Source organism: Xiphophorus maculatus, chromosome 22, assembly GCF_002775205.1.
Source record: "Xiphophorus maculatus strain JP 163 A chromosome 22, X_maculatus-5.0-male, whole genome shotgun sequence".
Classification (NCBI taxonomy): domain Eukaryota; kingdom Metazoa; phylum Chordata; class Actinopteri; order Cyprinodontiformes; family Poeciliidae; genus Xiphophorus; species Xiphophorus maculatus.
The window spans coordinates 11075498-11087696 of NC_036464.1; the positions used below are offsets into that span (position 1 = coordinate 11075498).

The window sequence follows — 12199 nt, forward strand, 5'->3', positions numbered from 1 at the left end:
TTTTATTTTAAAATAAAGTTTAACAATAAAAAAAACACCGCGTGCGATTTTTTCCAAAAATAACTTTCCACTCACTGCATAGCGGACGACGATGAAGTGCTTAGTTTGGCATGAGTACTTTTTTCAGCACAACACCACCGGCTACACAATACATGCGTCATATCCGCCTGCTTCTACGTGAACTACGCTTCCCAGTACCCCTCTCTCTATCCGAGCTTATTTAGCCCTTTAGCCATTTCAAACAGGATGATCTACTTAGGAGCGTGTCCTCCGATGTCTTTTAAGCTACGGAAATGCGCATTTTTTTTTTTGCAGCATCATTATACAAAGTTATTTGTCTGAGACAAGCGAAATGAAAAATCTCAAAAGATTTCTAAATAGGTATTTAGCCAAAGTAGTGTACGTTTTCATACAGTAAGTAAACAACAACCAACTATACAAGTTATTTATATAGAGACATTTTCAATATATATATATATATATATATATATATATATATATATATATATATATATATATATATATATATATATATATATATATGTATTATTTTGTGGGGAACAGTAGCAAACACAGAGTTCGTTGATTGTTGACCGCTCGCAGCCACTGATCTCTTATATAAATCTACAAAGTAAACAATGAACAGTTGATGCCATCTTGTGGTCAAACAAGGAAGTACAAGTATAGATGTGATTAAAAGATGTATCACTTTGACAGTATTTTCAAACAAGTTTAATATAAAGTATAATGCATTAGCAAAATAAATTATTATAGTGGACTACGTTATAAGCAGCACGTAAGTGCCCTTATAAAATGATAAAAAAAAATTATAGTTTGAAGAATACGAAATAATCAATCCACAAGGACGTCCGCCTGACGTAGGTAAATGTTTTCTTACCTAGACGATCTTTCGTGGCGGAAGCGTGTCTTAGCAACGCTTAATGTCTCTTCAAACTCTCAAAACCGCTACCCAACAAAAATGCTATCTTATTTTTGAATGACTTTAACCGAAAAATACATCTCTGAAACAGAACAAGAGCGAGGCTGAAATGATTAAGGAAAAGTTGAGTTTTACGTGTGATGTACTCCTGTCACACCAACAGCTCGCATGCTGTGACTGTTACTGTGGTATACCTCACCAGGGCAACAATGTGCTCATTTACAGCAATAAGGAGACACAACGAAAGGTTTGTTCACATTTCGTTTATTATGTGCAAGAGGAATTTAACTCAAACAACTCAGTTAAACGACTGTGACTAGGAACATAAATGTTATGGATGCAGTTTATATATGTTTATAAAAATCTTGTATTCTTCTTTACAGCCACTGCTACTAACAGGCCACCATGGTGTCATCAGTGCCATGACTTTCGGAAAAAGAAGCAGTCCTGTTACCTTATGTTCTGCCTCTTCTGAGTATATTATAATTTGGGATATTCAGGCATGTCAGAAAAGACAAGAAGAAGGTAAAAGTAGTTCTGTGTACATAAATGTCTGCAGTGCAGTTCTGTCATATTTACTTGCAGCTTTTGTAATGCTAACCTATCAATTTTTCACAAAAATATTCTGTTCTTTCACAAATCTGTTTAGAAGTTTATAAAGCCATATTTGTTTCTTTTGTGTCTCTTGTGGTCTTGGACTTCCTTCATTTTCAGTCTAAATAAACTAAATACGTTTGTGTGCAGGTAAACGTGCTGCTGGAACAGTGATTGGTACTTTACTGGGGAATGTTGTGCATCTCTCATTCTGCTCCGATGATGAACTGGTAGCTGTATGCTCAGGAACAACTATTTATGTCCTCAATTCAAAGGTACATCAGTGTGGACACAAATAATATTTTAATAGTAATTAATAAACTATTCAACATGAATAGCTATGTGTCAAGAAGAGCACAAGCGCCTCTACAAATTTTAAGGTGCCTAATTTTCTTACATAACTCATGTTACAATTATGTCCCATGAACAACTTGCTCAATTTGCTCTGAATTAATGTTTTTTTAGTTTTATAACTACTGTAACAAATAGTCACAGACACTCATCTCTATTTAAAAGACAAATGTCCCATGTGTTGAATGTCGCTGGTATACAATTGCTCTTTACATCTGACTGTTAAAAACTGCATATCATTGCTTCAAATCTGATTTTTGCTGTTGTCTCCTACATCAGAGACAGGAAGTGATTTGCACATTAAATGGCCACCTTGGATTTTTAACATCTGCAGAGTTCTGTCCATGGAACACAAATATTCTTGTCAGCACCTCAGAGGATCGGACTTTTAAGGTGTTTATGTGTATGTAAGCATGTATACATGTACCATTTCTTAAAGATTTCTTTACCTGATTTATTATTTTTTTTCAGGTTTGGGATTTAAAAACTGGAGCTGTTTTCTACCAATCCTTTGTCCTTGGAGGTAACATACATTTCTGTGATATCTGAAGAAAATTAATAACCCTATAGGCAGGTAGTATATAATATAATATTTATACTTACATAATATTTTATCACATATTTCTGTCCATATTGAAAAAATTGTATGATGTGAATAGAGATCATTTTTAGAATTTTGACTCATTGTTCAGTTGACTCTGTAAGTTACAAGGTTGTTATTTTATTTGAGCAATTTAATTAAAATGGGGAACCTATTTATTAAAGTATCACTTAAATTTTATTGCAATTCTGTGACATGATGGGAAGCAAGCTGTTCAACCCTCCAATATGGCTGAAGTAAACACATTCTAAAAATAATTGTGGGATGAAATTCTTGCACAGTGATTTAAAAAAACTCATTACCAGTTATCAGACATGCTTAATGGCAGTTATTGCTGACAATGAGGCTCAGGGGATGATTACTTTTTATGCTTATTCTTATTGATTTATTTATTTATTTTAATTTTTATTATGTACTATGCTGTTTTTATAGTACTGCTTGTTTGTTCCAAGCAGTACTATGCTATCTTAATAAAGACCTTTTTCCTTTATTAAGATAAAAAATAAAGTATTTACTATCTTAATACTTTAAGTTATTATTATCTTAGTATTATCTTATTACTATCTTATCTTTTTCACATAGGGCTTGGTTGGTTTGGATAGTTTTTTCCTCTGACTCAATGAAATTGTCATAACAAAAATATATGTTGTACTTACTCTGGTTATCTTTGTCTTAGAAGTACTGTATCAAAGCATTTCAAAATAATTGAAAATAAACAATTCTTTACCCTTTTTAGGGTCTTCTCTGCTCAGCGTGTTGTTCTTGGAGGAGGAAGAGCAGCTTATTACCGGCTCAACTGATGGACAGGTTAGTGTCTGAGAAGAATTATGCTGGCTACCCAAATATGAAGATTGAAAATTCCAAATATGAAAATTCCCGTTTGTTTTAGATGTGGTGCTTTTCTTTTGATGATGACTACAAATGCCATCTTGTGAAAAAAATGGACCTTCAAAAGATGGAAAAAAGATATGAAATGCGCCAGGACACTCTGAGCCAGCCACAAGGTAATACAACCACTTACTAGAGGAAGAGGGTCTTCAGCAGTTTTTGTTTTAGGGATCTTGTGTTAGTCAGTGTGTGAGGTGTTAGGCCGGGGTGGTATTCCTAAAGTTTTAGGAAAGGAACCAACTGTAGAGGGATCAAACCATAAATTTCCTGGGAAAGCCTACTCAATAATTGGAAACAATGTTCAAATCAATTGTCTAAACTTGAATTCATTGTGGTTTTCATTCTGGCTTGGGGACAATGGACTAGATCTTTATCCTTGCAGAATTTTGTTGGAGAACATAAGAGTTTAGTTGCCTGGTCCAGAACCGTCTTGTGATCTGGCGAAGGCTGGATGGATGGATGGATGGATGTCACTTTGAGAGGTGTATGTAACTTTTTTTGAGCAAGAGAATTTCAACAGTTTGGCTCTTTTTATGTATTTCCAGATGTTGCTGAACAATTGGTTGCTAATAAAGTGGAGATCTCAAAGCCTGTCATCCAAATGGCTTCATGTGGCTCATTTGCAGAAATCCAGTTTGGTCAAGAAATGTAAGTAAAGACAGTGCAGCTGGAGTTGTTGCATATATTTGAGCAATATGCTAACAGCGTACCGTCATGTTCTCGGTGATCTGGAAAATGATGATATTTGCCTGATGATATTTAATTTTTCCATGTCTGGATAGGCATAGCAAAATTGTTGCGTTTTCACACTCAGTCAGTACAGTGTATTGTACAGAATTTCTAAAAGTCATAAGCATGTAAGTAGTGATAATTACCAAATTTTATCCACCATTATTACGATTTTTGTTAGGAAGTTCACAGATAAATGGAAATGTTGATGACAAGGTCTTAATTTTATTAAGCTCTCAGTGTGTTGTCTGCTTTTCTTGTTGAAGAGGTATGAAAAAGTACAAAGTCCAATGCCAGGTCTTAAGGGGCTTATTACATTGTGTGCACACCCAGAGAAATACATCACATCAGGCCTCAGTCACACAGCATAAACTATTGCAGTGAGCTGTGACAGAATGTAGACACTTAAAAAGACATAACTCCATATTTTGTAGCCCATAGGAATGGAATTGACATTAATACCTCATTCCTGTTAGAAAAGCATATAATCCCACAGCAGCAGTTCACCATCTTTACTTTTAATATAAACAGAACCATAACTGTAAAATCCTGCTCTGTAGCTTTATGTCTCTATCCGGCTGCTGTGTTACTGGCTTTTTTATGGTGACCTTAAACAAACAGAAGTATTTTCTTTGCTTTGGTTAGATATATAAAATGACATGTATGCAGTTGGATCCGCTAACTGCTTTATTCCTCGCGTTTCAGCTCCATTACAGGACTTTTTGTATTTGTTAAATGGTTAAAATAACTATACTATATTTATAATGAAAGATGTCATCAGAATCAACACAATGCTTTTTTGTTGCCTGAACATCTGACTTAGCACCTATGCTTATTTAGTTTTCCCTTGTATCAGGGAATGTGTCTATCTTCCTCCATAAATAAAACATATACTTTTGAAGCAAATTAATTGGTGTAATTAACAAATTTATGTATGAAAATTCCACTCATAATAGCTGCAATTTTCCCACTATGTAATAGAGCACATAGTAAGCTTCCACATAATGGTATACTAAAATGTAATTGCCCACAATATTGTAAACTTAGCATGTGGTCGAAATAGGATAAAATAAAGACTCTTTCTGCTCTGAGAGGCTTTCCATCTTCCTGGGTGCACACTGTCTAGACTAGACCATATGTAGTCACGAGAGACTTTACTAGAATGTATAGTCTTGTGGTGGTTCTGCCTTGTCACTTTGTCAGTGCAATGGGTTTTTCTTTACTATGCGGTTTCGTAGTCATTCCCAACTAAAATGAAAAAAAGAAAAAGTTTTTACGGAAAATTGCGTAACAGTGGTTTTCCATATGCTTCTGTGTGGGCTCCTGCAGAGACAACAGCTGGTTTTGTGTAGGAAGCTCCGATGGTCTGTATGTGGTGGAGCTTGCTACCTCAGAACTCCTAATGGTGCTGTATTTCAAAGGTAGGCTGCTGGGGGTTTCATTTCTCCAAGTTTTTATTTTGTTTTTTTTTTGTTTTTTTTTTCAGAAATATGGCAATGAATACCGGATTTTAAAATACAACACAGAATTATAGCAAAAAGGTTAAGCACATTCAGAGCTATGGCTTTCAAACTACAGTACATGTACCAGTGGTGTTTTGTGGTTTTTTTTAGTAGCCCTCAGAAAAAAAGGCACAGTTATTTCCAAGGTAAACATAAACAAATGAAACTGAGCAACAATACCTAAAGAGACACATTGTTTAGTAGCATTGCTCTTTTGCTCATTGTCACATCCTTGAAAGAATGCTGTTGCTATTTCTATTCAATACAATACAGTGGGACTTGCAAATGAAAAGGCTCAGTGGACTACTAGCAGTACTGTTATGCACTTATCAAAATTTTTTAGTTTCAAGCACTTTAAGAACATATTTGACAAAAGATCTCGTACAATAGTTTGTGTTTGACTACTTTAATGAATTACAAATATCCACATTTGTCAATTTTGCCAGGCTTAATATAAAAGGCAACCCTTTTGGACATTGAGATTGGTGTTGGTAAGGAACCAACCTCTGATTAACCATAAATTAATTAATGGGCAAGAAAATATGTTTTCTTTTTTTTCCTGTTCATTGTTATTGCATGACATAGCAAACTAACATGCATGATATGGTATCCCTGTTTTAAAATCTCAGTCAGTTTGGTGGTATTTGGAAAAATCTTGTATTGGTACTTGTTGTAAAATCCATTAGAACTACTGCTTTGTTAAGACAGTTTAATTACAGCTACACATTCAGAACTGTCAGAAGTAGCTCGTAGCAAAGTTAACCAAGTGATGGTTTGAAAATATATGAAATGTTGTTTTTTTTTATAGACAACCCCACCCTGAACATGACCATGGCTGGATCATGGTCAATCTGTGTAGGATCTGATAAATCTGTGGGTAATTTCAAAACAATGTTGCTAAACAATGTAAAGTTTCTATCAGACCGTACGTAGTCATAAGAGACTTTACTAGAATGTATAGTTAAAGTAATATTAAAAAATTACTTTTTAAATTTGATTGTTACTGAAAGATTTTTTTTTTACTGCTCAGATGATCGTTCTAGTGAGCTCTTTGTTTACTCCATGTGTGGTCTTGCTGGAGTTGTGTTTGAGTAACCTACGCAGGACAAGAGAAGAAGGTGGTTCAGGGTTTTCTGTTTTTCCAAGGTAAGCCAGGAGTTAAAAGTAAACATTTACCCTCCTTCCTACCTACCTACCTACCTACCTACCTACCTACCTACCTACCTACCTACCTACCTACCTACCTACCTACCTACCTACCTACCTACCTACCTACCTACCTACCTACCTACCTACCTACCTACCTGCTATTGAGGAGACAGTTAAATGTGTGTGAAATGTTAGTTCTTCCATGTTTGGCATCACTACAGTACATGTTCTAGGATTGTGGAAGTCTGACCTAAGCAGCAGTACTCCATGACACAAGAATAAGCCGTATTTATTGGTTCACCTCCTTTCTAAAGGTTCCTCTCACCCTGACATTTCCATATGAACTTACCCAATTATATCTAACCATTGCAGCCATCTGGTTTCTTATGAGTCAGCAATATCACGGTACTGTAAATTAGAGCGACTAATAATCCATAACGATGGAAAAATGCTGTACTCCACTGTTTCCAGTAACTCCGTGCTCCTGTCTCCCCTCCTTCCTTGTTTCCAGTTCTCCTCCACTGCTGGAATCCCCTCTAAATGCAGAGTTAAAGAGGAAGGAACCCAGCCATCCGAAAAAGAAAGGTTTGTTGTAGGTTTAATGTTTGAACACTTGTTTCTTTCTCTTAGTTTTTTTTTTTTTTTTAAGTTTCTCTGAAATAGTTTTCATACTTAGTTCTGATTGGCTAAGCCAAGAGCTTCTGAAAACATTTCCATTATCTACACACATATATAATGGATGAATGTGGTTCTGCTTCTTGTGTTAATGAGGCCTTCATTGCATTCTCTTCAGTTCAGATCTAAGTTTCATTGTACCATTCCTGTTTTTGTTGTATTTTTCTGTATGTCATCTGACTGGAACACTGAAGCTATGTGTCTGCATGTGTTGAGGCTTATATGTTCTTCAGAGAGTTTATGCTGAGAAAGCCAGTCCAAGCTGGATTCTCCACAGCTGGAGTGGAGGGATTTGCCAATGTATGACTATGTAGGGGATTTTGTGTATAATTGAGAAGTGCTGTGTGACTACAACATCAGAGCAAAAAAAAAAAAACAACAACAAAAAAACAGCCCACAAAAGTTTACAGGCTGCCATTCTTCCCCATGAATCTCCATATTCTTAAAGGTATTTGCAAAATTGCAGACAAATTACGCCATAAACCCCTGAGACTCCTGGAAAGGAAAAGGTTTTTTCATCGTACGTCTGGCACAGATCTGAAGGAGCTCTTTCAAAAGAGCTGTTAGTGCAGATTTAGGGGCTATATCTCATTTCATACTATGAAAAACCAGCATGAGTGACTTTCTAGCACAATTTTAATGATCTGTCATTACTTTTTTTGTTATTTACAATATTAAGTGTTCACTGAGGACAGTAGGCTAAACTAAAGGTCCAATTTGTAATATGTTGTAAAACTTTGCAAATTCTCACAGCCAAAATTGTAAAATATAACCAGAAGTTTCCCAAATCAAGTTCAGTGCGCTACAACTGTTCTTTTTAACATTTTATCGCATTATAACCAAAACTGTTTGTGTATTTTATGATAATCTTGCTGAGCAAACGTTTGCAAAGTACATTACACTTTCAGATGTAAATCATGTTTCCTTTTGTTTCGAATGTATCATTGGACTTGTACGTGAATTAACATAGATAGCCTCTCACACACATTTAACAGTCTCCTCTAACTACCTTGAGACAGGCAAATAGACAGACAGGCAGACTGATAGATAGAAAGCTTTATTATCATGAGTACATGGTTTAAATGTGCATGTACACATTCATACAGAACCTGTTATGAAAAGGTTAGTTTCAGTTACAATCTGTAATGGATTTTTATTTTTCCAGCCTTTAAATGATCTTTTAAACATTTTTAAACGTTAGATTTTTGGATACATTATAAAAGACCATATTTAACAATATAATCCTTAAACAGAGTAAACTTGCTGTTTTTCGGTGTTACCGCTTTAGTTCTACTAATGGTTATTGCTTCTGTTTTTTTCTCTAGATATGACATAATAAAAGTCATAATCAAGTTACATCACAATCTGCTATAATTTCTGTTAGATGTAACCACTTGGAAATTTGTCTGAGACTCTCACACGGCTTTAAATGGCTTCTAATGAGATGTCAGCTTAAATTATGTGAATTTTATTGCCTTATAAAGCTAAATGGCCATTTTATATCAGTAGGGGGTAAGTGGAGTTGTTCAGCGATTCCAAGGAGTTGCATTGCCAGGCAGTCTTTAGTCTGAAAAGGTTACTTTTTTTCCTCACAAGATTTTGGATCAAAAACTTCTTTTTTGAAACACAACAGAGTAGAGAGAATTGCAACCTTATAAGAGGTGCCTTGTTAAGGCGATCTTTGAGTCTTAAACTTTTGAGGGTCTGTGGTGATACCATTTAAAAGCCTGGTTGGTAAAAATAAAATGTATTTTATTCACAAAAATGGTATAAAAGTTTTTTTCAAATGAAAATTGATATAACTGAAGTAAAAAATAATCAGGATTATGCAGAAACAACAATGGACAAAGGCATCAAAAACATTTTTTTGAAGCATGACATACCAAAAGAGGCTAAATTGAAGTTTAAATTTCAAATGTAAGATGAGTACCTGTTAATGTGATGCCCTGCATCCCTAATCAGGTGAATACTCTTCTTATAAAAGGTAAATTGTGTGCTGACATTATATAAAATACTTGTTCATATTTGTTCTTACTGTTCTAAGTGTGATGGTTTCAATTTAATTGACTGTCTTTGTTGCATGCATTTGCAAGAAGAAAGGTTTTTAGTGATCCTCACATATTTTAACAGCTGTGGAAAAAGTGAGCTCATTCTAATATAATAAAGGCATTGACAAGGAACAATGAGGAGCATAAAACATCCCACAGGTTGTGGCTGTTCTCTTAATGCTTGGAGCACTGTGAGATCATCCAGTGCTTCTGACTCACCTCTTTCTTGTATAATCCAGGAAACCTGCTGTAGAATAACAAGTTAAGGAAGAAATGTTCTGCCTTTTTTTCACAAATTCACCTAATCCTGTGGTCGTAAAGAAATGGCTGTAAGCATTTTTCGTCAATATACTACAGAACTGTGCAGAGATTTTCTTTTAAAACGTATCTTTGAAAAAAGTATTTAAGTTCAAGTCATTTCAGTAGGTACAGCCTATCAGATATTGGCATTCCAGATTCTAACAAGTGAAAAAAATACTAGCTTATTTCTTTTTGAAAGATTTTGCTCTTTGCCAAATATTAATACTGGATAAAACATTTTTAACAATAAAAACGTATTTATTGAATATGTAAATACTTATTTTACCTTGCCAATTTCTTCTTTTTTCTTTTCCCTTTATACTTAATTATCTCAGCACATCACTTTTTAAGCAGCCAAAGATAATCCTACTTAAAATGTGATTTATTTAGCAGAAAAATAAAAATCATGGCTGGTTCAAGAAGAAGGAGCTAGGAGAGCGGAAAGAGAGTGAGAGTGAGAGAGAAAAGGGTTCCAGGAAATTATGGATCTTAAACTCCATCTGTTCCTATCAGCATCAATTAGCTGAAACTCTGAAACACAGACAAATTAGGATCAATGACTTTTGGCTGTAACATGCAAAAACCAAAATCTCATGGTGGTGCCTGCAGTCAATGCTTGGAAAGAATAGGTTATGAAAATGTTTTTGTAGCTAATCTCTCACCCTTACCTGTAGACAGAATATCCACTGCCCATTGAATCTACCAGTATGTTGATTTTAAGTATATCACTCTTTCTTTGATCTTCTTGCTCCTCTTTTGAATGTTTTGATAGCATGTTATTTTAACCATTCAAATTACAATGAATTTAGCCCATAAATAAAATAAAATAATTCTTTATTTCCTTGTTTGTTAAATACGATTATGTCTTTATACATAAAGTTTACATAACTTCATAGGTTTTCTGTGAAAACACTTGTAAAATATAAAATGTACAATAATTAGCCCTGTTTGTCAGTCTGTATCTCATCTTAGATGTTTTTTTTTTTCAAAGGAGCAATAAAGGAAAAGCCGCTAGTTTTTCACTCAAAAGTGAAGTCATCTGGATACAACACCACCCCAAGGTATGATAAGGTATCTCAGTGCACTGGTTATTGCGTGACATATCTTTTATACACTATTGATGGTCTAAGAAACCTGTTAAAAATGACAGCTGAAATATATTGTGATGAAACAAATAGTGTTGTGATTAGGGCCCTGAAAATAAAGTATGATTAATTGAATAATTGAGTCGTTGCTTGATTGATTATATTTCTCTTTATTTCTCTATTTCAGAATGACTATGTTTTCAGCACAAACCAATGCTCAGAAGAAAACATCACCTAAAAAGTCAATAAAACATTTGTAAGCAGTGTACTCTACTGTTTTTACTGTGCGTATGTGTATGTGTCACATAAACTACAAAACATGTTTTTGTCACTTAGGGGCTTACTCCATAGCAACTACCCAGAGGACAGTGCAGCACCAACTGAACCACATACTGCTCTTAACATTGCCAACAAACAAGTCTCATGCCTTCAGTATTCAGGTGAGTTACTGATGACAGCTAATTTTGACAAGACATTTACTTATGCCAAAAGACAAGTCGCAAGAACATTGTGATGCGTTAATGTCCTTTTTTTTCTGGGGTCTGATTTTTTGTTTTTTATTTGAATATTTAGCTGTATTTTTCAGGTATTCTCATTTATTTGACCTGTATTGCCATAAAATTATAGTTTGTTGTGTTGTATTTTGTATAACTAAAGTCTAGTGACCTACTCCAGAATGCAAAAATGGGGATCATCTTATACTAACTTTCTTTATTAAAATTTCAAACTGTCCTTTCATTATCTAATGCTTGATTCACAGAGATTTTTTTAATGAGTATTTACTTAAAATCAAAGCTTCTTTGATGGCTCCTGGGAAGTAATGAAGCAGGTATGAGGTGCTTAAAATTTGACCATTGTAGTGTATAGTTTCATTTACCTTTCCGTGACAATACCTATAAAATTATTAATAATACAAGCATGACTTAAAATTTAAACTTTATTGCTGAATTTTTATCTAGATTAAAGTAGATTCTACATCTTAAGAAGTAAACTATGCTTTTCTTTGTCCATTCTCCACTGAAAGGGTGCAAACACATGAGCTAATCATTTATGAAATATAGTATTTAATAAAGCTCCACTATGACAACAACAAAGCTAGGATTTAAAATAATGAGACTTTTTCCAGACTGAACTCTTAGTTTGAAAATAACTGATCCAAAAATACCTCTAAAATAAATCTGTGGTTCATTGTATTTCTCAGGTGATGGAAAAAAAATCCTGTGTGGTCTTGGCGACCGCTCAGTATTATTGTACAACTCCTGCCTTACTGGTAGTCCAACTGCATACATAGGTGAGACATGATCCAAGAACGGTTATTTTCTTCTTTGCTGTTTTTA

The 12199-nt window shown here is 34.5% G+C and overlaps 1 protein-coding gene across 5 annotated transcripts in view; it reads left to right on the plus strand.

Moving 5' to 3' along the window:
- Positions 1–246: 246 nt before the first annotated feature.
- wdr27 (WD repeat domain 27) overlaps positions 247–12199 on the plus strand; it is a 36763-nt gene continuing 24810 nt past the window's right edge. For 3 of the 5 annotated variants that reach the window (XR_002752030.1, XM_023326891.1, XM_023326894.1), the window contains exons 1-16: positions 928–1187; positions 1324–1465; positions 1685–1809; positions 2165–2278; positions 2357–2408; positions 3223–3293; positions 3376–3490; positions 3920–4022; positions 5433–5524; positions 6414–6478; positions 6636–6751; positions 7266–7339; positions 10769–10838; positions 11050–11118; positions 11199–11302; positions 12064–12153. Coding sequence is in view for 4 of the 5 variants with exons in the window: in XM_023326891.1 (XP_023182659.1) it covers positions 1050–1187; positions 1324–1465; positions 1685–1809; positions 2165–2278; positions 2357–2408; positions 3223–3293; positions 3376–3490; positions 3920–4022; positions 5433–5524; positions 6414–6478; positions 6636–6751; positions 7266–7339; positions 10769–10838; positions 11050–11118; positions 11199–11302; positions 12064–12153 (1540 nt within the window). In the remaining variant the exon portion in view is untranslated. Of the gene's footprint in view, positions 415–927; positions 1188–1323; positions 1466–1684; positions 1810–2164; positions 2279–2356; positions 2409–3222; positions 3294–3375; positions 3491–3919; positions 4023–5432; positions 5525–6413; positions 6479–6635; positions 6752–7265; positions 7340–10768; positions 10839–11049; positions 11119–11198; positions 11303–12063; positions 12154–12199 lie in introns of those variants that run through there. The other 2 variants (XM_023326892.1, XM_023326893.1) reach the window with 2 other exon arrangements.